The following is a 27,814-nucleotide window of genomic DNA, read 5'->3' as shown; positions in this document are numbered from 1 at the left end:
ATTGGTAAAATTGCATATAAAGTACAGCTGCCCGAGTCTGCTAAAATACATCATGTATTTCATATTGCTCTTTTGAAACCATTTCATGGCAAGAGTCCTCCACCATATCTTCCTTTTCCACTAACTTATAGTGGATTGGGACCAATGCTTTATCCATGGAAGGTGTTGGATGTTCAAGTTGTCAAATGTTTAGAAGTTACTGTGTTGCAATTGTTGATTCAATGGGAAGCTACTGAAGCTAAAGATGCTACTTGGGAAGAATTGCAGGATATACGTGAATCTTATCTTCAGTTCAACCTTGAGGACAATGTTGTTTTTGATGGGGAGGGTAATGTAACGTGCATAAAGAATGAAGAAGTTTTGGCATCAAATTCTATTAGTAGTGAGGGACATGTGGCTCACGATCCGTAAAACAAGGGAGTTAGGCGTAGCACACGGTTGAGGAGAGAGAATATAAGGCTGAAGGATTACACGTTTTCGGTAACTGGAGGTGACCCGGCCCTTTTCTCTAATTATCTTCTTCCTCTCTGAGAGTTTTGATTCTTCACTTAACTTCTCTCTAATCATTCTCTATTCTTACTTTACCCATTCTTCTCAAGTGATTCCGTTGCTGGTTGACGATCGTGGATGAGCCCAAGATCATAGTTGTTCCATATTTCGTTGTCTTCGCTGTTTTTTTGACATTCAATGTTGATTGTAGTTCTCTTTCATTGTAATACATTGCTGTAAAAAAATTGATACGTTTCAGTCTACAATAGAATTCATAGCACAAGAAAGAACTATAGTATATACGTTAACGATTCATAGGCTCATTCCCATAATGTACATGTGTCATGCAGATATATATTATAAATATTCATACCTTATACCACTTTATATCCCACATCATCTGCATGGCACCAGCTATTTGCCAAGTCCTTTCCCTCTTGCTTGGTGCTAAGTGTAACACAGTAATCTCCATGTTATCCACATCAAAAATTAGGCTATCAAAGAGTTCTTTTTCCAAATTCTTCTGCAACACCTCAATAACCTCGGTTTGCCTATTCTTCACTGCCACAAGTAATACGTTTTCATTGTTATAGTTAGTTTCATGTATGGTACTTGGTATTGCTTTTTGAAGTTCAAACACAATCTCGATAATGCCATTTTTCGCTGCTGCCAAAAATGCAGTCTCCTTTTTGTTAACATCATGTTCTTTTTTTGGCTTCTTCCCTGGTGAGCAATCTGCTGCCACCTTTGAACATTCTTCTTTGACTCCTGTAAATAATTATGTAAAACAGAGAGATGAGACCAACACCGATTAAACATTAATAATACAAACTAAATCTTTGTATGATAGTACATATTAATCAAAATCTGTTCTGCTCAATTAATATCTAGTCGCACGAAAAAGGCATTAGGTCAAGCAAATAAGTTATAAAACCGTATTTAGTTCATAGGTCCCTTTTGATTCTTTTTCACGTGTTTTATTTGTAAAATTGATGAAACATGATCCCATATATCATTAAAGGGTTCTCAAACACCCATTTTTCCAACAAAAAATTATCCAAATATAGTTAAACACTACTAAAAAAGTTGTTTTTAACGACGTGGTATCTACAACGGTCCTTTAATAACTGTTTTTGTTTGTATAACGGTAGCAATTTTGTAAATATTATGAATATTGTGAATATTTCAAAAACGGTGGTAGCGGACCCCGTCTTTGAATGTCAGCAATTTTAATTTTATACAAGGCTCGCGTCTGTTCTTCTTCACGTCTATTCCTCTTCTTCTTCGCGTCTGTTCCCCTTCTTCTTCTCTCTTCTTCCCCTTTCCCTATCTCCACCTTCTCCCCGACGCCACCTTCCCGTCCGTTCCTCCGCCCCCATTCTCCTATCCTCCAGTGGAACCGTAAAAAACCCTAACCCCAAAAAACCTAAACCCCCCACCTCTCTACGGACTCCGCCGGAGAACACGCCACCAGGTCCACCACCGCCCTCCTCGCCTCCCTCTCAAGCATCAAATGCTCGTTGCTCATCCGTGGAAAACTCTCGTCCAAGGCCTCAAAGTAAACCCTAAACCACCTCAAACACTCTTCAAACCCTTTGACGAACTCAAACCCTTCCAATCCAATGTCCAAATCAGCCTCCTTCTCCATTCTGGCTTTGATTTCCTTCATGACCTTCTGCACGGTGGCTCTGATTTCCTTCATGAACTCGAAGGGGAAGGCAGTGTCGATGCCGGTAGTGGAGGGATGGTGGGGTTGATAGGGATAGTAGTGCCTGGAAGAAATTGAGGATAAGTCTTCTTCATCCATGAAAAAGTTGAAGCATTATTTGTCGTCTTCTTGTGGGTATGGATAGTTTTGTTCTTGTCTAGAGGATCCAGAGCTGCTGCTTGTGGTGGAGTTGTTGAGGGATTGATGATCTTGATCACCTTGGTATACACACATATATCTATTCTAAATGTCCATTCAAAGTTGTTAATTTGTAGATTTGATTTGATATTAACTTGCTTGCTAGCGAGTATTTCAGAAGATTAACAGGCTTGGATATAAAAGGCAAGCTTTCAGAAGATATCGGGTTACTGTCTGAATTGGAGACGCTGTAGGTTTTTAATTTATTGCATTCAGCATGCTTCTGCAATAAATTATTTATGATTTCAGCCCTTTTGATTTCCTTGTTTCTTCTTATTTATAGAGACCTCTCTAACAATAAGGGTTTAACTGGTTCACTTCCACATTCAATTGGAAATTTGACCAAGCTGTCAAACTTGTAAGGGGAAATTGGTGGAATGTTGTAGTACTAAAGATTATACCCCAAAACCGAATTAATTCCTAGTGGAAATTAAATGTTGTTTCTCCTTTATGTTGATGTTTTAGATTTCTTGTTGATTGTGGTTTCACTGGTCTTATTCCAGATGAAATAGGATCCCTTAAGGAGTTGGTCTTCTTGTAAGTACTTCTTCTGACTCTTCCAGCAAAATATAGTATATATGATCATAATAGAATGAATTAATATTTTGTTATGCGAATTGATAGTGAAAGCAATTTAATTTGTACTTTTAATGGCAGATCTTTAAATTCTAACAGCTTTAGTGGAGAAATTTCGGCTTCTATTGGTAATCTACCAAAACTGAATTGGTTAGATATAGCTGACAATCAGCTTGAAGGAACCATTCCCATATCAAGTGGCAATAAACCTGGTCTTGATATGCTTCTCAGTACCAAACACTTGTATGTATAACATTTTGCTTATTTCAGCCAAGCAGAGATTGTGAGAATAAGCTCTGCACTATGCAACCTTACTATGGATGCCTTTTATTTTTATCCTGATGAATATGAACACTATGGTATGTTGGTATCTATTTTATTTTCCACCTGGTATATATATATATATATATTAATGCTGTTGATTATTTCAATGCTCCATTTTTATGACATAGCTTTTGTCTCTTATCATTTAGAAGAACCTACCGAGTCAAGTAAATCATCAAATGCTGGTTTCATAATTAGAGCAACAATTGGCGGTGGTTCTTCCCTACTTGTGTTACTACTCCTCACAGGGGGTTGTGCTTTATGGCTAAAGAAAAAGGTAGAAAAAGCAATCCAACAAAATTACCTGTTTGGTATGATAAATTATATACGTACTTAGCTTCTACTTTACTAGTTTGTTTAATTAATATAGTGTTTGTAGCTATTGTTGCAAGAAGAAGCGTTTGAATGTGTATCGAGTTTTTTTTTTTCTATTTTTAAGAACCAATCTATTTTGCCATATTGTATAAATCTATTAGAACTTGATTCTTTATTCCCCCCTGCAGGTTTATGTTAACAAAAGTCGGGCGGAGTTGACAGGCCGCAATGGTCCACATTTAGTCATGTTAACTACTTAGGCCGCAATGGCTAACCTAAAAGTATAAAAGACGATTATGGGCACCAGTGCACTAGACAACCCATCTGTGGTGAGTTTAATTTCTAAGACCCTTCTTCTAAAGACGACTATGGGCACCAGTGCACTAGACAACCCATTTGTTGGGACACTAATTCAATTTTTCAAATAAATACAGTAGTGGAAAGTTAAGAGCTACATTCCAAGACATGGTGGAATGTATCTAAGTTCTTTGAGAACTTTAGTACCATAATGCAAGGACGTAGGTAGAGAGGAGATAATTAAGAATCACTAAGTCTCATTAATAATAGAGTCATGAAGTAATTAAGGTAGGCTAGAGATCGTACTCGTTTTACCCACAAATGCTATCAACTATATAATGAAGTAATTTTATGGAATATAATGTTATTGTTGTCTTTTTAAATCACATTGCCTTTTTTTAAGAAAATTTTGTACACATTTTAATAACATTTTAAAATCTGGATTCTTGGTGGATCCATTGATCATGAGTTTTTTCACATATAACTCATTTCAACAATCTTAGACTTATGATCATCTAAAGAGTAAAAATCTGATAAGTCATATATATGATAATTAATTCTCTCATGGTTCAAAAACTGAACGAATTATTTAACTACATATAAATGTGCAGTGTGCAAGAATTGAACTTCCTCCATAGACTATAATCTTGTCTACAATCAAAGAGAAAGAGACCAATCATGAGATCATTTTGTAGTAGCAACAACACTGTATCCAAAAATTGAGTACCACGAAAGTAAATGTAATTGATTAAAATGGCTGGTACCTGGTGTTGTAGCAAGATAAGCTAGAGGTAGCAACTTTGCATAAGTAGCCACATTGGCTGGCTTGTGGCTCTAAGAAGTATTGTAATTTATAAATTTTTGTTTGGACATTTTATAACATAGGTACTATGTATTTTCCCAAAATTTATCTAAATTTTGTTTTGTTTTATTGTTTGATTTTAGTTCTATTTATTGGCTTTGTCATATATTGTTCTCTTTGCAATTTATAAGTTTTTGTTTGGACATTTTATAGCATAGGTACTATGTATTTTCCCAAAATTTATCTAAATTTTGTTTTGTTTTATTGTTTGATTTTAGTTCTCTTTATTGGCTTTGTCATATATTGTTGTTTGTTTAAAGTGAATAAGCTTGGTATTTTTATGTGTTTTTGATATTTGTACGTGTAGATTATGATTATGACATTCATATAGTTTTTAAGTATAGTATCTTAAAAGAAAAGTGGCAAGAAAGTAGAGCTCATTTCACCTTTGCCTAAACCTCCAGAGGAGAAAAAAGAAGAAGAAATAACCGCAGCAAGAGGAGAAAAAGGAGGAGGTAAATCATTCCCCCCTTATTTGGCTTATTGTCTCCATTAATTTTCATATTAGACATTAAATTCTCCTTTTATTTCTGGTCTGTGTACAATTAATTCTTGTTGAGAGATTTTAATATTATATAATAATATTTATTGATTATTAGCAATATTGATGATATAAATTTTGATTATTAATTAACCTAAATTTTAATTGTTTGCAGGTTATTCAACATTTAACATCGGTGCTTACGTCACCAACGATGTTAAACCACACAGGTTATTCAACATTTAACATCGGTGCTTACGTCACCACCGATGTTAAAACACAATTTTTTACATCATTCACGAATACAACACCGACTTAGAAGGTATAATTTCTACATCGGTGATCAGGATAGCACCGATGTAGACAATATTGTATTTCTACAACAGTCGATTGAGGAACAATGTCAAAACTTTTAACTTTCAACAATATCATATTCAAAAACGGTCCAAAAATGATGTAAAATGTCATTTTCTACCGATGTAAAAACTGTAATTTCTAGTAGTGAAAGTTTATGAAATTTCATGAAGGGTTGCATCTGAACCCGTTTTGAAGTATTTTCATTTTCAATACTTAATTGGCCCCATTTTCTATCCATTTTTGGAGTGTTTTTGGCCTGAAAATTGTACAATTCTAATGTACAATATGCCAAATATTGATTACGATAAAAAATAAAGTGAAATTAAAGGTGTTAGAGATGTCATAAATTTTGCTCCAAACATGTACTACAACAAAATAACATTCTACATTATACAATTAGCATTAGTTATATGAGAACTAATGTAAAAAAAAAATGTAATGACATGTAAATAAATTAATGTTATTAACATTGGTTACCTCATAACCGATTTTACTAAACGTATATAACGTTGGTTATATCTCATAACTGATGTTGTGCATAAGTTTTCTTACCCTTCTTTCACTTTCATTATCACACACTTACCTCCAAACCCTCATTTTCTTTCCTCTCTACCTCGAGCTCTAACTCCCCGGTCTCCTTTGCAGCCACCAGTCAGTCTCAGCCTCCAATGCTTTGTCCATTGATCTAATTCCGCGCTTACTGCTAATTGCATTTTCACCATTATCGAACGTCATTATTCCTCGATCTCTACAGACTATTCGAACTAGTTGGTATGTAACTATCACAAAATTATACTACAATATGCATTACATGGGTACAATGATTTGATGATCATGTTAATATGAATGATTAGCTATTTACATTGCTACTATGCATTATGTTAGATCAATGAATTAGGAAAGTAAGTACTATTAACCCTTTCTAATTATTTTTATATTCTAATTCATGCAACTACCATTCAACTTAATTATCTATGATATATAAATATTGAATATATTACTTAAAATTAAGTAGCAACTTAACTGAGTGGTTAATTGCTTACTTTGTAATTGTTGTTGAGTATTAAAGGATTGCACCAAATGTATGTCTTCTCTATCATATTTCTCAAATGGTCGATCCTCAGTATTCCCTATGTATGACTCAGAAGGTGTTTCCATAAAAACATTCAAGAGCTGAAGACTCCATTTGTTCTTTTCATTATTAGAAAATATGCTTTCTACATCGGTTATTTATGACTTTCAACATCGGTTTTTGAATCGATGTTGAAAGTACCGACATTGATAGTATTATCGTTAACATCGGTTTTTTAAAAACCGATGTTGCTAATATGAATTACACCCAAAAAATGTATATTAATGTTTAGTTAAGATCGATTTTCTGTAAAAAAAAAAAAAAAAAAAAAAAACCGATATTAATGAATGTGTTACTATTGACAGTTAACATCGGTTTTCTGTAAAAAAAAACCGATGTTAACAAATTTATTAATGTTGACAGTTAACATCGGTTGTTTGTAAAAAATTGATGTTAACGAATGTGCTACTATTGACAGTTAACATCGGTTTTTCCAAAAAACTGATGTTAACTAACGTTAACATTAGAGAACAACTAGAAATGCATTACCGAAATTTCATCAAATTAAACAAAATAATTTTAACCTTAACACATGAATCTACCATAAAAATATCAGTCTCTCCAAACTGTCCAAACGAACAATTCAAGATTGAATACAATGATTAATGCAAACTGTCCGCAAGAATCATTGCATCCAATCTCAAACGGGAATCTAAGGTTCACTCATCATTAACACAATTTGTATAGCATATATCAATTGTCATTAATGGAAGTGAACACGTAATAAAAATATTCATTGGTAACAAACATTTGTACCTGCGATGATGAGCAACACGGTCCAAAATGAAAGCAAGAATCAAAGAAATAACTGAATGAACACCTACATCAATCATCATTCCGAAAAACAAATATCAATATGAAAGCTACACTCAAAAGCAAAACTCTATAGTATCGACTCATGTAACTGCTACTCAAAGTTAGTTTAGTTGCTAAGGATATAATTCATATTTAATAAAATCTATAAATGCCTACTTAAGTGAACTTTGAGTCCTGACATCATGTGTGTGGTAGTTGGTTACGATGTTGCAATCCATTTTAGTAAATTAAAATATGATATCTAAAAACAAAAAAAATTTAAATTTTGTTCTCTTTTATTTTTTTTAATTTCAATTTCAAATTTTTCCTTCTTTCACTTTTTTTTTCATCCAACCAAACTTATCATAAGAGTAAGACTCTAAAGTTTTCGTATATTAATATAATTACTAAGTTTATATTGATAATAAGATGTATCATATTAATGATGATTAATATATATTACGAAATGCATTATATTATCAGTATAATGTATTTCAATGATAGTGTAAACTTATAATGTCCATACCAAGGGTGCTTTTAGAAATCCATTTAGAGACTTATAAATAAAAAATCCTGTTATTCAAATGTCACTAACTTCACATGGAAAATCAATTAATATCTCCATAAATGGTCTTCTAGTTGTCTGTTTGCGATGACAATGCCATGACTACAAGACTTATCCTTCATGCATGTCTTTGGTTCGTGCCATATGTTTTAGAAAGGTAAAAAAAAAAAATCCAATCCAATTGGATATTAAATTAACACCTAACATGTGACACACATATATCTAATATCATTAATATCATTAAATGAGAGAGATCGAAGGATAAAATAACTAAAACTTAAGGTTTAAAAAAATTACTATTAATTTTTATAAAACAAAAAAGATAACATAAACTAACAAAAAGGACTAACATAATTTTTTAAAAAATGTCTTAAAAATTACCTTAGACTTCAATAACCATTGAGTCACCTCTGTGCCAAACCATAAACCTTAAATACTGTACCTGAATATACGAAGGAGTTGTCGCAGCTCGAAATCACCTAGAAAGAGTGGTTGTTTGGTGACAAATTCAGCTACAATTTATAAGCAATTAGTATTATTAGAAAAACCTCTATAACTCTTCCTAATATACAAACCAGAAGATCCTTGAATCCTCATGTTCTTACCAAATATGCAGCCAACGGACCACTTGTTGACTGTTGAGTAATGGGTAGCTCCCAAGAGGACTTCAGGAGCTCTATACCACAGGGTTAGTATCTGAAAATAGATACATATATTGGCATACAAAGGTTTAATATTAACCAAGGTAGAGAAAAATAGACACAAAAAAAAATTCTAGATATATTTGTGGTATTCAAATTTAATTATTACTATAAAAAATAAATAAAGAATAAAAATATAAGATAATATTTGTATAATGATTCTACAATCTTATTTTATTTCGACTAATAATAATTTTTAAATTTTTCTCTTATAAAATAACTCATGGCACGAATATTAAAAAATGATGGTAAAACATTCTATAACAATATAATTTTATAAATGTAATTTTTTTATGATTTTAAATTCTACTGCTTTTTTGTTAGTGAATGTAAACATTTACACACAAAATACATGTGTACACACAACCACTCATAGAAAGAGAAATGAAATGAAATCCACCAACGTGTATATCAATACTTTACAGCATCACCATAAAGAATTTGAATATCATTCATAGAAAGAGAAATGAAATCCCTTAAGTTTTGCATTTATCCAATCCCAAGATCTATAGATTTCAGAAGTCGCAGAACCAATTAGTTTCTTCGCCACCCAAGATAATCTAATTTTGGCTATATATAACATTCGAAAATCGATATATATATATATATATATATATATATATATATATATATATATATATATATATATATATATATAACATACTATTTACTTAGGATCAATCTAATCTCGATTATAATATTCGAAAATGTATAAAAATACAATGATGAAAGCATTAAGAAAATCGATATAACATTGTTCTAACTATATTATCGACGCAATTGGAATTAAAATGTGAGTTTGGAAGGTGTGGCTTTGCACTTACAGGACTTCTGTTGCTGCTGCTATGGCTGCACTCCGATTCCGTCCACGCTGTAGTGGCGGAGGAAAAACTAAAAAAGCCCTAATTCTAAAACCCTTCATTTTGTTTTTATTATTTTTAAAGGGTTCATTGCAGGTTAACCCATTAAACTATTTGACCCGAATAAATTCAACAAGTCGCACCTAATTACCCAACTGAGAAGGGGCTTTCCCAAGTTTAACATGACTTCCCCAAAAGAAACAAAAACAAGACCACCTTTGAGGTTGGTTATTGGAAATTAGAAAATAGAAACTAAGCTTAAGTTTAAAATATACGGACCTCAACTCTCTCCTTAAATCTGCCTCATTGTTTTAGCCTTGGAGTCCGCGTTCCGTTAGCATCAGTTCATCTCCCTTGTCATTCACGTACCAAAAATAAATAAAACATAAGGCGCTGTCAGATTTTGAATTTTCTTTTATTTTTTATGCAGTGACCATTATATATTTTTCAATTCTAAAAATACTGTTTTCAATCCTACTCCAGCTTGATAGAATTACAGGAAGTTTGTAAATTTTTGTTTTTAATATACAACCCAATCGCAAGATTTACGATTTAACGTTAAGTTAAAATAAATTTAGGTCAATTGATCTATATGTGTAATTTCCTAAAACTAATTTAAATTATTAACAAATAAAAAACAAATAATTCATACAATATAAATGTTTTGTAATTGTGTTCAAAGTAAACTGTTATATACCATTTTTTTTTTGTTTTTCTATAATCACTCTAAAAAAATATGTCAAAAGTGAATTTTAATTAATTAACAATATAACAAAATTATATTCACATAATCACATTACATGTTTATTGTACTAAAAAATATTAACGAGAAGTTAAGTCTAACAAATGAAATTATATTCACATATTCAGCATTTACAAAATTAATTTTAAATGGAATTGGTTTTGCATATTTGATTTTGATTTTGGGTGATATAATTCATGTTTAGAGTTTTTTATTTTTAACACAAGTTAATAATAAAATTCAATATATATTTTTTTATCTAACATGTGATAGTCTCGATGTTTATCATAACATCATTTTGTCAAACAAATAAAGTTGACGGCAAAATCTAAAGATAATAAAGAAAAGTTTGAAGACTTTGACAAGCCAAATATTTGTTCAAATATTAAAATTAGAATTTAAAAAAAATAGAGACTAAAAACAATTAATCCGAAATGTTTTTTCTTTGTTTCTTCTTTCCTAAATGAGTATTAAAATAACTTTTAACAAAAACAATTCATCACTATTTAAATATAATTCTTTTTCTTTGTTTCTTCTTTCCTAAATAATTTTTTTATTAAATTTATTAACAAAAAATTCACATAATTAACAAATGAGGTTAAAAATAATAAAAAAAAGAAAAATGTAATAAAAATAAATTACATGTGGATTATAATTAACTCTAAATTTAAAGACTTAAAACATAATTTTCGTGTCATGAAAATATTTTTATTTTCTGAAAAAATTGTTTAAAAATAATGAAAATTTCATTTTTTTTAAATCCTACAAATATATGAGATAACTATAATTATTTAAATTAAACCACTATAACATATATTTTTAATAAATCAAATTAATATATACAAATATTTTAATTTACTTTAAATTTAAAGATAATACGATAATATAAATATAGTAGGATTTCATAAAATTTTTAAACAATATTCTCCATTTACCTTTTTAAGAAGAAAAAGACTAATTTTTTATTTTTATAATAATTAAATAAAAATATAATAATAAAAGATTTTAATTTTTTATGATATAATTGTTTTGACCAACATTCTATAAAAATTCTATAAAAGTAAAACTCTATTATTAAAAAAAAAATTTATTTTATTTTCAAATTAACTAATATCAAATAATTTATATAAATGTGTGTTATATTTAAATGATGATCATTAAATAATAAAATTAAAATTACAAAAATTCATTTTAAAAATTTAGTTTAATTTTTAAATGCTTACCTTTTGAATTTATTATTGTTTATTAATTATTTTATTTTTTAATTAAAATATAATTAATAACGCAATATTTTATTTTTTAAAAAAATATATGAATAATTAAAAAAAATTATATTAACATCGGTTTTTCAAGCAACCGATGTTAATGCATACACGTTAACATTGGTTTTCAAAAACCAATGTTAACGTGTATGCATTAACATCGATTTTTTGGAAAATCGATGTTAACATATCATACGTTAACATCGGTTTTTCAAAAATCGATGTTAACTAATGATGTTAACATCGGTTTTTGAAAAACCGATGTTAATGTCTATGCATTAACATCGGTTTTCTTGAAAATCGATGTTCAGAAGGATATTTTATTTACAAATATACCACCGCATTTAACTTAACATCGATTTTGGACAAAATCGATGTTAATAAGCCGATGTTAAAACTACTTTTTGTAGTAATGTTTGTTTGATCTTCTTTATTGCTTTGAAGTCTTGAAAATGAAGTACATGCACAAATAGGAGAAGTTGTGATAATTAAACATATCAGATTTTGTTCAAAATGACTGTTGCTAGTTGACTAAATATAAAAAGTAAGCAGCAACATATTAAGAAATTAAGAATAATGTTATTCTACCTAAAATTTTCATATAAGTTTGACATCAAGGAAAGAGATGTGCAACATATGGAAGGAAAGGATGTATCCTTTTTGCATTGCTTTTATTCTGACCCTATGATTATGCTAACACCACTTGTTAGACTTTAGTTGGTACAGTAGATGCCAACTTGAGTTTGCTTAAAAGAACCTAGAATCAAGCAGGTGAATGTGCTTTGGTGAAAATATCGATTGTTTTGTCCGCAGAGGAGATGGAAATCAACCAGATGGTGGCACTAATTATTTAACATGTTGATGTACAATGTGTTAATTAATTTCCATGTGCTTCATACACTCATGAAAAAAATTATTGCCAAAAATTTATATTGCACTTTCTATTGTCAAAATGAAGCGTAGTAGCTAAATGGTGTTCGGAACCCATATAACGCAGGGAATTGGTTAACCAATTAAAAGGAGAAAATTTTTAATGTGGGAATTATTGTACAACGCAAAAAAAATCATATGTAGCATAATTTTACGCAATTCAATAAATTTTTTTTTCATTTTAGCTCCTTAACCCATTGTCCTAGCATTTTCCATGAGATAATAAATGTAATTTCAAGTACAACTATACATGTGATGTTTAACATTTTTTTTTTTTGCCTAATTCTTAATAAAAATGTTCCTAAAAACTTTTGTCAACATTCAAAAAATATCACCAAACTATGAATAAATGTTACTAATATGTTTTGCAACATTTTATCAAATATTGCATATAGTCCTTGTTACTAAAGCCTTTTCATGATATTTTCAAGCTTTAGCAACATGGGTTATACACAATATTTGATCAATTGTCAAAAAAAAAAAAATTAATAACATTTATTCATAATTTGACAATATTTTTTAAATGTTATCCAAGACTTTTAGTAATACTTTTACTAAATGTTAGACAAAAAAGTTACTAGAGGTCACATAGGTAGTAGTAGAGGTAGCATTAGCAAGAACCCAACATTAATGTTTTGTGCTAGAGCGGGATACAAAAACTTTAATTTTGCTAGGCCAAGAAATAAGAGAATTTTCCAAAAAGAAAAAAGAAAAAATAACTAGTTGTTGACCAATTATCTATTGGATCACTAGCCATTGGAGTATTATAAGACTTAACTACTAATTTGGTTCCTAAATTATTAAGATGTCTCATTCAGATCTACTAATTTTTTAAAATGTTTCAATCCCATCTATTTCATCCAATTGAGGATGACATCATTAGGATTGAGAATTTCAATAATTTTTGTTTAAGAGTTGTTGTCATTTTTAACCATTACTATATTTATTATTTGAAAATTAAAAATTATAAGAAAAATTTATAGGTTATGAGGGCACTCCTTTCATTTGTAGATTCTTCCAACTCACAATAGAGATCTAACCAGATCTCCTATTTTGGCAACATAATTGAATGCTCTTGGATGTGTTTTGCTCATTTTTTAAAGGTGAAGAGAACCCCTCAACCAATTTGATGAAATAGGTCCAAAAATCAAGATAGAGAAAAGACAAAACGAAGTTGGGCTTGACATGTTGCAGTTGCCAGGGACCAAGTATCTCGGCCTTTTTACCAATTAGGGGTAAAAAAATTTCCAATTCTCCAATCAGGGGTATATTTTAAAAAATTATCCAAAATGGGATAAGTCGTAATAGGTATTACGACTTCTAACTCAGAAGTCATAATACCTGTTACGACTTGTTATTTTTTTAATTTTTTAACTGAAATCGTAAAAATATTTACGACTTCAATGCAAATCTTTTTTTTTTACGACTTTCATTTTTAAAACGAAAGTCGTATTTTGCTTTACAACTTTAAAGTTATAAAACTATTTTATTCTTTTTTTAAAATTTTTTTAAAGGTTTACGATTCAGAGTCGTAAACCTATTTTTTTTAAGAAAAAACTACTTTTTTACTATTTGTAGACATGTTTTTGTTTTGTTAACCTATTTTTTTTCTTTTCGTAAATCTTTCTCTCAATTGTAATTCACCGGCATTCGTCTTCTTCGTATCTCTTTTTATTTGTAGACATGTTTTTGTTTTGTTAACCTATTTTTTTTCTTTTCGTAAATCTTTCTCTCAATTGTAATTCGCCGGCATTCATCTTCTTCGTATCTCTTTTTCTCAATTGATTTGCGTAGGGTTTTGATTTGCACATCTGACCCGCCTGAGCGTCATTAAAGTTCTAAGTCTCATTCTTCTCCTTGGTCACCGCTTCAATAACCGTAAGCGACTTTTGAGTACTCGTTATAGTGTCAGATCTCTGCTTCATCTGAAGCTTCCTCCAACAGCTTCACCTTGTGAATGGGTCTATGTCCTTCTCTTTGGCGAGAGCACTGAACTTATTTTGAGAATGATAACCTCAACGTACGTCGTCGTTTGGGTCAGTCTCGTGGCGGTGCATGCATGACGTAGACAACGAAGGTCGTCGTCAACAGGGTTTGGTGGAGGATATGGGAAAGTGGGAAGAAGAGGGTTTGGATTGATGAGGATTTGATGTTGCAGTCATGGGATTCGATTTGTGTGAGAGAGAGAGAGAGAGGAGAATCTGAGAAGGAGCTATGCAGCACAAGTTTTGCTGTAAAGGAGTTGCCACAACTAATATTACGTTTAGAGGTGAGAATATTTACATTGGTTACTAACCGATGTCAATTTTGCAGCAAATTACGGAATTGTCACTGCATGTTTTTTAAGTCATTTTTTAAGCAATCATTGTAAATTCGTGATGTAAAAAGTTTTTTTTTTTATACGGTGTGACATATAATGAGTTATTGAATACACAAATTTGAAACTCTACATGTTTAGTGTGCTTAATTTTAAAATATATTTTAGTGTTCCTTTAATATGCTACATAAAATTATAAACTATTTTTTCCGCTCAAAACCTCAGAAATTAAAAAAAAATATAAATATTATCATATTAAAATGAATAATATAGTAAAGTAATGTGATGAAAAAATAACAGAGATGGGAAACTGGTAAAAAAATAAAAATAAAAATAAAGTGAAGAGAAAGATGAAAGAATGCTTATTTTGAATTAATCCCTTTCAAAAATACTTGATACAAACTAAAAGAAATTATAAAGACTAAAATAAAATTAAAAAAACAAATATATTACAATGACTAAAACAAAATAACAACTAAAATAAAGAAAATTGATAGCTCCAAAAGTTAAGTAATTTTTTTTAATGGATCAAAAGCAAATATGACTATATTTACGAGACAAAGCATATTTAAACAAAAATTTTAAAGTCTTAGCTGTTAATTTTTTAGTAGATGACATTCTTTAGTAAGTCCTTTATATATATATATATATATATATATATATGATAGTTAGCAGTGCCCATTTTCAATTGGTTGGCATCTGATGATGGCTATTAATAATGAGATGATATACAATGCAAGCAAATTACAACCACCAAAATATGAAATTGGTATACTGTTTTCCAGACATAATTAAATACAGATAAGACATTAGTCTGGTACAAACATTCCAATTAAACTAGTGATCTGTTTAAATTGATCAAGGAGGATGGAGTAAGAAGAACCAAAAATGGCAACCCTTATCTTTTGGCGCGTTGTGGCACCTTCTTAAAAATAGCTTTAAGTAGATCAACATACAACGGAAATTGAATCACTGCATAGAAGGTCACGGGCAAGCAAGTGGCACCATAAATGGGGAATAAGATGTTCTTGTACTTATCCTTAAGCACAAAGAAATGAGCAGCGCAAAAAGAAACTAGCATTGAAGCAATGGACACGAAAAGAGAAGTTAGGCCAAAGAGAAGCTTTAATGGCAAGCTCTTGCGAAAGTCTTCAGCTTGTTTACGAGAAGTGAGTATGGCGAGGAACATTATGAGAGCCGTGACGGAGAAGGAAAGCCCAATTAGCGAAGCAATGGCAAATGCATCAAACGCCGGTTGGCCTTCCAATGTAGGTTTACCTTGGTCGGTGCCTCCAGGGACAGTGCTTGATGTTGCAAAGGAAACCCCAGCAATGAGAGCTGCCACAACCGAGCAAGAATTTGATGTCTCCTTTAGCCACTCCGAACTGTCTTTTATCAGGTCCTTGTGTTTTTGCTCGAAGATTTCCCATGGGGTTTCGCCATCCTTGTTGTTTATAAAAAAGAAATGATCTGGCACTAAATCTCTGATGTACTGCTCCATGCATGGTATAACCAGAGATCAATATACTTGTGTATTACATCAAATTAATTTATCTACTCTATGTAAGGGCAAACAAATGACAAAATATACAGACAAAACTGTCAAAATTGTTATTAAAGATTTAATATTGACTTGTGATATGATCATCAAAATAATATATATAAAAATGAATAATCCTTGTTTTATGAGCTACTTTTCAATAGTTGAGAACTTCATCAAATTTAACATGAGTTTCATGTCTAATAATGACTTAATTAGCCAGTGACCCGCTGCTTCCTCCCTTGAGACTTTATTAATATGTATAGATTAAAATAAATAAGAAAAATAGGATATTTGAGATAGTGTTTGCTTAATATAATTTCCTTCTAGTAATGGATCCTACTTCTAGTTTTACAAATATAATTAATAATAAATATTTTTTATAAAATTCATTATTTATTAAAAATTAATATTTATATTATTGTGGGAAAAAAAATTGGGGCTTTAATATATTTCCAGATCCGTCCCTGAACTTAACTATCCTATGGTAATAGTTGAGAACGTCAAATTTAATAGTTGAGCTTCGGAAACTAAATAAACACATAAGAGAACTGCTAAAATATTTAGTAATCTTAAATAGATTATCATAGCTCAAAAAAAAAAATTGCTGATAAAAAAAATCATAGCACAAGAAAGAACTGTAGTATATCGTGTGCACGACTTATGGTGTGGCATGCATAGGTTGATGCGAATATATATATATATATATATATATATATATATATATATATTATAATTTGTAAATATACATACCTCATACCACTTTATATGCCACATCATTTGCATGGCAGTACCAGCAATCTGCCAAGTCATTTGGCTGTTGCTTGTTGTACCTGCCGCCAAGTGTAACACAGTGTTCTCCTTGTTATCCACTACTAAAATTAGGCTAACAAAGAGTTTCTTATTCAAACTCTTCCGCAACTCCTCAACAACCTCAGTTTGCCTATTCTTCACTGCCACAAGCAATACGTTTTCATTGTTACAGTTAGTTTCATGTATGGCACTTGGTATTGCAGTTTGAAGAGCAAACACAATTTCGACTATGCCGTTTTTCGCTGCGGCCATAAATGCAGTCTCCTTTTTGTTAGTATCATGTTCTTGTTTTGGCATCATCTCTGATGAGCAATCTGCTGCCTCCTTTGGAAATTCTTCTTTGACTTCTGCAAATAATTAATATATAAACAGAGAGATGGGACCAACTACAATTAAAATATTATTAATACAAATATAAACTAAGCGCTTGGGTAATATTTAGGTAGCATGTTATAACATGTGAGCCCATGAACTCAGACAGTAAGTGAGTGTGTGATCTTCACATATCTCTTTACTTTCTCTATAAATATAAATATTGCGACATATCCATGTAGAGACTTTTTGGTCTACACACTTACGCATCATGTTTGAGAAAGAAGGAGGACGAAGATCCTATCCTACAAATCTAAGAAATGTAAGGCATTCAAGGTAATTAAATTAAGTCTAAAATCAATGAATTCAGAAACTAAGTACCATTGTCTCTTTCTAATTAGTTAATTGGTATCCTAATTCGTGTAATTACGATTCAATTTAATTATTTATGAAAATATAAAAATTTAATATATTACTTAATTATGTAGCAACTAAACTAAAGTGATTTATTGCTTACTTTCTAACTGTTGCAGGGTAATAATGGTTTTCCATGGAATTGCCATGCTTGTGTCTTCCTTTCCGTCATATTTCTTAAATGGTGGATCTCCAGTATTTCCTATGTACGACTCAGAAGGTGTTTCCATAAAAACATCCAAGAGCTGATGACTCCATTTGTGCTTTTGTTTGATTTTCCTTATTGCTTTGAAGTCTTGAAAATGAAGTACATGCACAGAGCAAGAACCGTTGTCATGGTTAAACATTAATTAGAGTTTGCTCAACATCACTGTTGCTCGTTAACTCAATGTAACATATATAAGAATAATGTCATTTCTATACCTAAAATTCTCAAATTACTTTTTACATCAAGAAAAGAGATAAAAGGAATAGAGAGATGTTAGATAAGATGAATGATATGTGAATGCACAAAATATTGCATTACGTTATAATTAGTAAAAGATAGTGTAGGTTGTTTTGCAAGATTACAATTTAAACATTCGTTGGGATCAAATTTGGTAAATCCTAATAAACTATGACACGGTTTTAAATTATGGCTCAGAAAATCTTTACATTGTGAGCAATTGCAGTTAATGTGATCGTAATTACAGTTGTAATGTGATTTTGGAATGTCAAAATATTTTGATGTTGCGGCCGTAACTACACTTACGGATCGCTATTTAAAATTATAGGTTATGATAAATTAAAGGCTAAATTTTGCTAGTTGAGGCATGGCCAATCTAAAGATGTTGGGGTGAATGGAGGAGGTAATAGTAGTTATGGACACATTTTAAAGGAAGATATATGGAGAGATTGAACTCAAATAACTAACTCATCCCGCAACTCATCCCAATAATCTATTTTGTTTATGGATCCTATTAGGGATGGAATAAAAAAGATGTTAGGAGGGACAAAAAGTTTATTGCTAAATTAACATTAATTAATTGTGATGTATATTAATGGTATATAATTATTTTTTGTTAAAGTAAATGCATTTATTATATTATTAAGTATATTCATCAATTGAAAAAATTATTTTTTAAAAATAATCATCACTTGAATCATTAAATATTATGAGTAGAATTGAAATAAAACTAAAATTTATGATATTATTAACTAAAATTGACTAATTTAACAACTTTCATTGATTTTAATTTTAATGAATTAAGTAATTGTTTCTTAAAATTAACAATGATATTAGTTCCTATTATTATTAATTTTTAAATGACTCTAACAAAAATAAAAATATCATATACCCTATCCTATAAAAGTAAATATAACTATTTTTTATGCAAAGAAAAAACATAAAACAATAAAGCATTTCTTTTTGTATATAATTTAAATTTTGGGCCATTAATTATATCGCGTTAGTGTATGGCCTAATTGGCCTCATTTTGTGCAGCGATCTTTTTATTTGTAGTTTTTCTATGAATCATGAATGATGAAAATGACATAGGCTAACTAACGCAGTGGCTTAGGACCCAATATTTTCTTTCAACTGCCTATATTAGGAGGTTTTGATATTTCAGGGGGTGCAGCTGCCCCGGTAATCTACAACCTAGTTCCGTCCCTGGATCCTATACCTAGACACCAAAAAGGCGAAAATGGATCATTTTTTTTCCAGTGTTAAGTTAGGAATCAGACTACTAACAGAAATTAGATTGAGTGTCAAGTTGGGGATAAAATATAGATGTCAAGTAGACTGAGTTTAGAGGTAGATATATGATCGAGTGAGTGATGTATATTTTAGTATCATTTGTTGTGTGAAACTGTCAATTGGTGGTTGCAAAAGGCAAGAGCTTGATGTTAGCTAGTGGTCATATGGTTACAAAATGCAAAGTCAAAGAGTCAAGAAGAATTACACAAAGTAGCATACAAGGAAGAAGAGGTATTGGAAGAGAACCCATTTTTAATTTGAAGATATCCGCCTTTCAATCATGGAGGGTATAAGGGACAGTGTTCAAGAATGTGGCCATAACCATGACAATACCCTCATTCTACAGTAAGGCAAGTACAAAAGTTATAACCACTTTGACGAAAAATGTTACAGTGTTAATTGTTGGGTTTTCAATGTGAGGATCGAGAAGTTGCAAGAGCTGCACCAAATTGAGGAATTTTATCCAGATTGAAGCGAGTTTCTTCAAAAAATAATTTCCTAAATAGAAATATATCTAATGATGGAAGTGGATAATGTCAATGCAAGAGGCTTGAACAATTTCATATTCTGGTTGAAGAGCCGTGAGAACCTAAATGAGAAGATGATCTTCACTGATTTTGGCAACAGCTACTTGATTCCAAATTGGTTGGACCTTATCAATGAAATCATTCATCCATCTTAATGAATGTTTTAATCCCTCAATTTGGAAGTTTTATCTTTTCTAGATCCACAAATTATTTTTTTAAATAACTGAATTTTAAAATTTATTCTTTTTAATCGTTCTTTTTATAAGTGTATGTCAAACAGTGAATAATAAATTAACAATGATGATTTTAAAATATAAATTTGGCACCTATAAATTAAAAACCAAATTGTTGCAAAAACCACCCCAAATTACGAATGTATTATTCTCTGTTTGTTGCACACTCATAGAATAAATTAAAAAGAATAATTTTCAAAATTCAATGAAAAATAAATAAATTTAAATTTAAGAAACTAAATTAATAATTAAACCTAAATTGAAAGAAAGCCTATGACACACCATGTGATAATTGTGAGTGAATCTAATTGTTTTATACCATGTAGCCAAGAAATTCCAGACTTCTATAGAATCATAATCAACAAATTAAACATGAATTGAAAGGATAGAGGTATATCTGATGATTTTACTCTCCCAAACAGTCTCCAAATATCAGTGTCATCTTTAGCTTTAGTTGGCTTAGTAATGCCTCTAATAACTGCACGCCAAAGCTTACGACCTATTAAGAAACTTCTCAATCCTTGAATCCAAAGGTTAATATTGGAGTATAAGTATTTGTTCAAATCACACAGTAGAAATAAAAAAAATTGAGGATAAATGATTAAAGTATGATATAGATTTACTTATTATTTACGATTGATCGATGCATATATCTTAATGTTTAACTTTCTTGTATGCACAATAATTGATATTCCGCTTGAGAAAAAGATTATCATATACAAAAGACTCACACTTAGAGAAAGATTATTTGACTCATGTGTACAATTAGGGAGAGATTGTTGAACTTATGTGCAAAAGTTATAGTTAGAGCAACACGAAGTGTGTGTAATAGCTTTGAGACATCATATTTCCCCATGAAGGGAAAAAAAAAAAGCATTGTTGGAAACAAAAAACAGAGAAACAGAATGAAAAGGAAAAAAAAAAAGGAGAAAGGAAAGGGTTTTAGAACCTAATCTCTAGATAGCATAATAGCAGAATATATGTGTAGAAGGTAAAAGTGTATCCTTCTTTCATTGCTTCTGTACAATGATACAATTCGGATATAAACAACAACAAAGCCTATAATTGAGAAAACTATGCAAGAATAATATTCTGATTAAAAATTATTTCAGAAGAGAGAAACACATACCCCGTGGGGTGACACCCAAACCTGATAGGCTAAGGCCTTCAAATGCTAGTCGAACAACGTTCTTTGCACACCGAACAGAAGTGGCATACTTTTGTCCGACAAAAGTTTGTGCTCTTCTCATAGTACGTGCTTTCTGGGCTGCACTTTCAACCTGTATTGTGACTGGAATAATACAACTCAACTGACTAAGTGTAACAATATTACGAAACAAAATATACTTAGTATTTGTTTTAATAAACTTCTCAATGTGTATTTTTAAAAGAAAATAAAAAAAATCTTCATAAGTTAAAATTAATCTATGCTTGAGTTAATTTGTAAAAACTCTTTTATATAACTTCTCTAAAAAAATAAATTTTAAATTATACATAACGCAAATTTTAGATCATGAAAAAATTCTTTTCATTTTTCTTCTAAAGGTACTTTTGAATAAACTTATTCAAATATGTCCTTAAACTGTTAAAGTAGCAATCAAAAAGTCATCATCTATCCATTTCTCAAGTCTCTAATAAAATATATCAATTAAAATATAATGAGTAGAACTAGGATATGAATTCGTTTAATGATTATGCTCTACTTTAATTGTTTGTTATTCTCCTACCACAATTCTGTCAAGCAAGGATGCATGATTGGGCTTTATATATAGTTTGCACATAATGCTGGATTTGGTACAAATTAAAAATGTCACCTTGTTGTACTGTATCCAATAAGGATTCTCATTCTTGTTAATAAAAAAAATTATGAAACAGTTTCATTGCATGCCTTATTCCAAAAAATAAAATTTACTATCCCCTTTAAAAGAGATTATTTTGGTGATTATATATATGCTTTATGTATTGAGCTTTTAGATTTTTAACTAGTGAAATTTTTTAAAATATAATTATTCTCCTTCATTAAATAAAATATACAAAAATCTTAATTTTGTTTCTAATTTGCATTAACTCAAAGTATCGTTTCTCACAACTATTTTTTTTAAAAAAATGAATTTGAAGAACTCATGTTGCATATAAAAGGAAATATGTTTGATGACCATTTTAGTTTCTATAATTGCAATAACTTCCTCTTTTAGTTCATGTGATTTGAAATGTCTTATTTTGACTTTTATGGAAGTTCTTTTCTTGGAATTTTATTAAATTTTTGAGAATATTATTCCTTTTTTTATGTAAGAATTAAACAAAATATCAAAGGATTTATAATATTCACACATCTTATTCAACTAGCTGAATTAGATTCTCTTGTTTTATATATATAAACACACTAGAACCATTACAAAACACAAATTGTCTAAAATTTTTAGCAGTTTTTTGCTTTCAAATTTAGTTTTGTAGCAATTTTAAAGGATTCAAGTGTCATTAACCACGTTAGGGGATTATAGACGGGATGAATAAAAGAGTAGAAAAAAAAATTATAACTGCAGCAACAACAATAAGATATTTTAAACTATAAAAGTAAGAGAGAAAATTGTTGCAACTATATATAAAGATCAAAATTATAATTAAATCAAATAAATAATAGTTAGCCAGATACATAAAAAAATTGCAATAATATAAGAAACAACAAAAAATTAAAACGTAGCTATAAAAATATCGCAAAATTAAAGGAACTAATATTTTATATTGTTCTAATAGAATGGAATCTATATAATGCTACACAAAATTCTGTCAAAAAATAGTCTTAAACAAAATAGGTGGTAATTAATAATAACAAAATAAACAAAGCAAAGGTACCTTATATATGATGAAATTCACTTCCACATGTGACTGTTCAATAGAGTTATAACATTGAGATATATAGTCATTGGAAGTTTACCTTCGCCTAGGTCCCCAGCTTTATCAATTTTCTCCTTATATGATTTTATTGCTTTTTTACCGTCTAGATGTCCTACGAGTATACCTTTGACACGAAAATAATAGAGATAGTCTTAGAAGGGTGTCTTGATTACCTTAATTTGACATGAATAACAATAATTCAACTAAATGTTATTTTGGTCTCCTAGAAAAGTATAAGTTTCATACGTTCTTTTTACTTAATTGTATTTCTTATTTTTCATATAGATTATTTAATTGCAAGTTTAGTTTCCTATGTTTTTATTAATTGAATTCCTTTATTTTTTTTAAATTAAATAAATTTAGTCTCCATATTAATTTTATTCTACTTAAAACTCTCAAATTATTATTCTTAATTCGATCTCTCGTTATTTGAGAGTTTATGATGAATTCCATACAGTAAGACTAAGTTTAAAAGATTATAAATAATAAATTTAATTATTGGAATAATAAGCTAGTGGACTACCTTTCAAAAAGGGGGGGGGGGGGGCTAGTTGACTGGCACGGAAATATTGAACAAATAATACCCAAATAGCTAATTACTTTTAAGACCAATAAAAAGCTCATTTGGAAAGAACCTATTAAATCTTATGGAAAAATAATAATAGCCGTTCAGATTCTTTTGTTTTTAAATGAATGGGTAACATTTACCCAGGGTACCTGCTGGAAGAGTTAATAATATTCGTTAAAAAGAAGAAGAAAAAAAAATCATCAGCTACTTTTGGCCAAAGCAAGTATTTGAGCTTTGCTTTAAATAACACCTATTATTCCTCGTTATATCTCTCTTTCCTATTTTTTTTATGTCTTATCTTTTTTTTTCTTCTTTTTCATCTCTCTATCACTTGATGTCACTTAATCTTTTGGATCACCAAGAATCATTTTTCTATGTAATCACTAAAAACCAAACCATTTATTATATAATAAACTGATTTGGATTAAAAACCAAACCGTAAGAGTGATTCAATTTGATTTAATTTGTTTTTTTTTTTAAAGCACAACCCTATCTACATTTAATTTATTTTTTCTTATAAAAATTCTTGATGCTCGGTCACCACGCAATATATACTTACAATAATATAGAATTTGCTTCCACCATGGGAGACTCCTTCCACTCTTGAAGGCCGAAGGCTTGCTGGCAAGAACTTTGAGAGGAGTGGCTCCGTCTTTGTTTCGTGTGTCAACAAGTCGACCAGGATAGCAATGAGTTATTATAATTGCCAAATCTGTAAAATTAATCACCACAGGAATATTATTAACCAATAAAATCAAAATTTTCATTGAATCAAGCTGAATCATTTCTCATTCTTTTTTGATTAAAAAAATCTCATTCTTTGTATTTTATTTTTTAATTTAAAATAATGATACATATATATGTGAACTAAATACATTTTAAGTCAACAAAATATAATGTTAGTAAAAAATTATCATTGGTAAAAAAAATTGACTAAAATCTAAACAACACCATGGTTGATTGAAACTTTTTAAAACAAGAGGATCTAATTAAAAAATTTAAAATAATTTGATTATCAAATTAAATATTAAGTCATAAAATAATAATAAAATTAATGTTATATCATCATTGGTGAAAGAATTATTTTAAATTTATTTGTAAACATAAAAGTCAATATGTGTCATTTAAAATATAAAGGATAAAAATGAAAAAAATTACAAAATTAATAGACTAAAAGATATTTTAACCTACTTAAAAATAACTTGTATGGGTAATTAAAGGATAGATGGGGATCAATTGCTTGCTTACAAGAATAAAGTAAAATAAATAAAAAGTAACATTGCTTACCGAATAATTCACCCCAAATGGCACGGTGAAGGATGGTATCACCCTCATTGTTTGTAAGTGAAACATCTAAATCCTTGGAAGCATGATAGAGGTACACAAAGGTCTTTTTGTGGTATGTGGCCACAGCACGGAAGAGAGGTGTCTCACCCTTGTTGTTCTTTACCTTGATCAATTCCTTCCTTTCCCCATGTTTCCCTATGATGCACTTGCACATATCAATGAACCCTCTTGATGCTGCAAGGTGCAAAGGAGTGTCCCCTCTCTCATTGGTTGATTTCAGTGCACTTTCATCGCTCACCACTTCCCTACCTTCGTGCTCCAAGATTGCACCAACAAGTTTATTAACAAGTTCCATTCTGCCATCATTCACTGCCACGTGAAGTGCAGTGCCTCTGCTTTCGTTGATTTTTATTTTGTGGAAGTCGCTGTTGTTTTTATATGCCGGAATGACGTATTCTTCCCATGCCCCTTGCAACACGCACCGTCGGAACAACGAGTCCCGATTCACATTGTCAACTTCCGTTCCTTCAATAATTGTTGCTGTTGATTCTACAGTAACCAATCTTGTTGATGATTCTAGAGAAACAAATTATGGATCCTTGTGAGAATTAATGGAATAATCGTAACATCCCCACCACGTGGTGAATGCAAATTATTTACATTATACATATATATGGGTGTGACAGAAAATTTTGATAGATTAATCCTTCATTCAAAGATATCACAAACCAGTCATACCAAAAAGCATAAATTATATATTAACTGAAGATACATCTATGATTTTATATTTGCATTTCTAAGACGATGGGGACGACCAAACTCAACTACATAATGGTCATAGAGATTTTGATACACAAAAAGCATAAGCTGTTAGGCAACTCATGATTTTATATTATATTTCTTGTCATTAAGAATTCATCCAAAAGACTTATTTTGGATCGAAATTATCTCAGATATACACTAATTTAAAGGTGCTTAAATAAATAAAAATGCTGAAAATAACGCGTGCATTGAAATTACGTTAGATAACTAACAAAATATAATGAAGAGATGGTCAATCAAACTAATTAGTACAAGGAGAATATGGAAATATTCAAAAACTTGTTTACAAATGTTCTAATCTACATTCCATTTTGGACTCACCAGTTGTAGTCATTTTGCGAGGTTGAAACGAAGAATGATGGGAAGGATGATACGATATAAGCGAAGTGGCAACTGCATGTAGATACTGGAAGGAACCTACGCAAGCTTTCCTTTATAATATCTCACGCTTCTAATTAATTAATTCAGTTAATTGTAGCCTATGGTGATTTGGAAGTAATTATCTATTGCATTTTTCATACTCCTATTTGCTTTATAATATTACGAAAAAAAATAGATGCATTAACAGTATAAATATTTTTATATTTTCATTCAGTGACAACTAATATTTATAATAAATTTATTATTAAATTTTAAAATAATTATCTTAAAATATGAGAAGCATGCTAATAAAAGGAAAAAAAAGTTGCGTCGATACTGATTTCTAATTAAGTAATTAATTGACAGCGTGAAAATTATTACATTAATTAACAGGGTGAAAGTCATCATAGTGATTTGATGAGTTGGAATTTTGGAAAAAAGTTGTGCATGTTAAGCACAAATGTTGAGTAAAGCGCACAAGCTTATAGTTAAAGCACAAACTAAAGGTACTTTCTTTTTCATTTATGTTCTGGCATTAACCAAATATTAGGCTTCGTATCTAATTGCCGTCTTTATTGTGGCTTTTTAATTTATTTTGTTCTTCAGTTCTTCAGTTGTGGTCTTTCTTTTGTATGAATTCTTTTTGGCTGTCTTAATTTTTTTATTAAGTTCTTTATTGTGGTTTTTTTTTTTGTTGAGTTCTTTATTGTGGTGTTCTTTTGTCGAGTTCTTTATGGTGGTCTTTTGTTTTTGTTGAGTTCTTTGTTGTGGTCTTTATCGTATTGGTTCAGTCATTTTTCTTGAAAGAACGCTATCTTGAAGTAATGCTATGATTTTTGGATAAAATAATACATGGGTAGCAAATGACGGATAGTATCATAGGTGGCAACCTCGTTGAGATATATGGGGGCGTGCTATTGTAATGTGTTATATAGCATACCTTAACTTAATTAAAAATAAAATAAAAAAAGGTAATGCTCTGATTTTTGTCGGGTAATTTTAAGATCTATGTTTGCTGTTGTAAATTTGCTTAAGTCCCTACTCCCTACCATACAAAGCACACTAAATGATAACCAGCAGATCCGATAACAAATTAGTAACTTAAAAAAACCATAAACACATAATATAAATATATGATAAGTAATATGACGTGATAAAAAAATTAAATAATAAATTTTGATAAAATATATAATATTTTGTTTGTGGTATATATATATATATATATATATATATATATATATATATATATATATATATATATATATATATATATATATAAAAGTAAGATTATCAGGAAGGATTATTTCGGTGAGTAACCAAGATTTTTCTCACAGATTAGTTGTCTCTTTTCAACAAGAGTGTTTCTCTATTTCACCACTAATATATTAAGATTT

At 30.1% G+C, this 27,814-nt stretch overlaps 1 protein-coding gene across 1 annotated transcript; it reads right to left on the bottom strand.

The window, feature by feature from the left end:
- Positions 1-15,598: 15,598 nt before the first annotated feature.
- LOC100813582 (uncharacterized) lies at positions 15,599-26,596 on the bottom strand. The gene is made up of 8 exons (XM_006602150.3): positions 26,382-26,596; positions 25,239-25,814; positions 24,511-24,663; positions 23,424-23,507; positions 21,618-21,779; positions 18,094-18,285; positions 17,205-17,611; positions 15,599-16,403 (listed from the first exon to the last, which is right to left on the bottom strand). The coding sequence occupies exons 1-8, from the start codon at positions 26,392-26,394 to the stop codon at positions 15,810-15,812; spliced, it is 2,181 nt and encodes a 726-aa protein (XP_006602213.1). The 5' UTR covers positions 26,395-26,596; the 3' UTR covers positions 15,599-15,809.
- Between the last annotated feature and the right edge of the window lie 1,218 nt (positions 26,597-27,814).

Source organism: Glycine max, chromosome 18, assembly GCF_000004515.6.
Source record: "Glycine max cultivar Williams 82 chromosome 18, Glycine_max_v4.0, whole genome shotgun sequence".
In the NCBI taxonomy this organism is placed as follows: Eukaryota; Viridiplantae; Streptophyta; class Magnoliopsida; order Fabales; family Fabaceae; genus Glycine; species Glycine max.
The sequence above is the reverse complement of the archived record's forward strand: the minus strand, read 5'-3'. Positions and strand labels throughout refer to the sequence as shown.

What these genes read in the sequence shown, in the direction of transcription:
- LOC100813582 (XM_006602150.3), bottom strand. An exon ending in GAAGCAAATTCTATATTATT is followed by an intron (nt 23,508 to 24,510) that starts GTAAGTATATAT and finishes TTCGTGTCAAAG; the next exon opens with GTATACTCGTAGGACATCTA. An exon ending in AGCTGGGGACCTAGGCGAAG is followed by an intron (nt 21,780 to 23,423) that starts GTAAACTTCCAA and finishes GTATTATTCCAG; the next exon opens with TCACAATACAGGTTGAAAGT.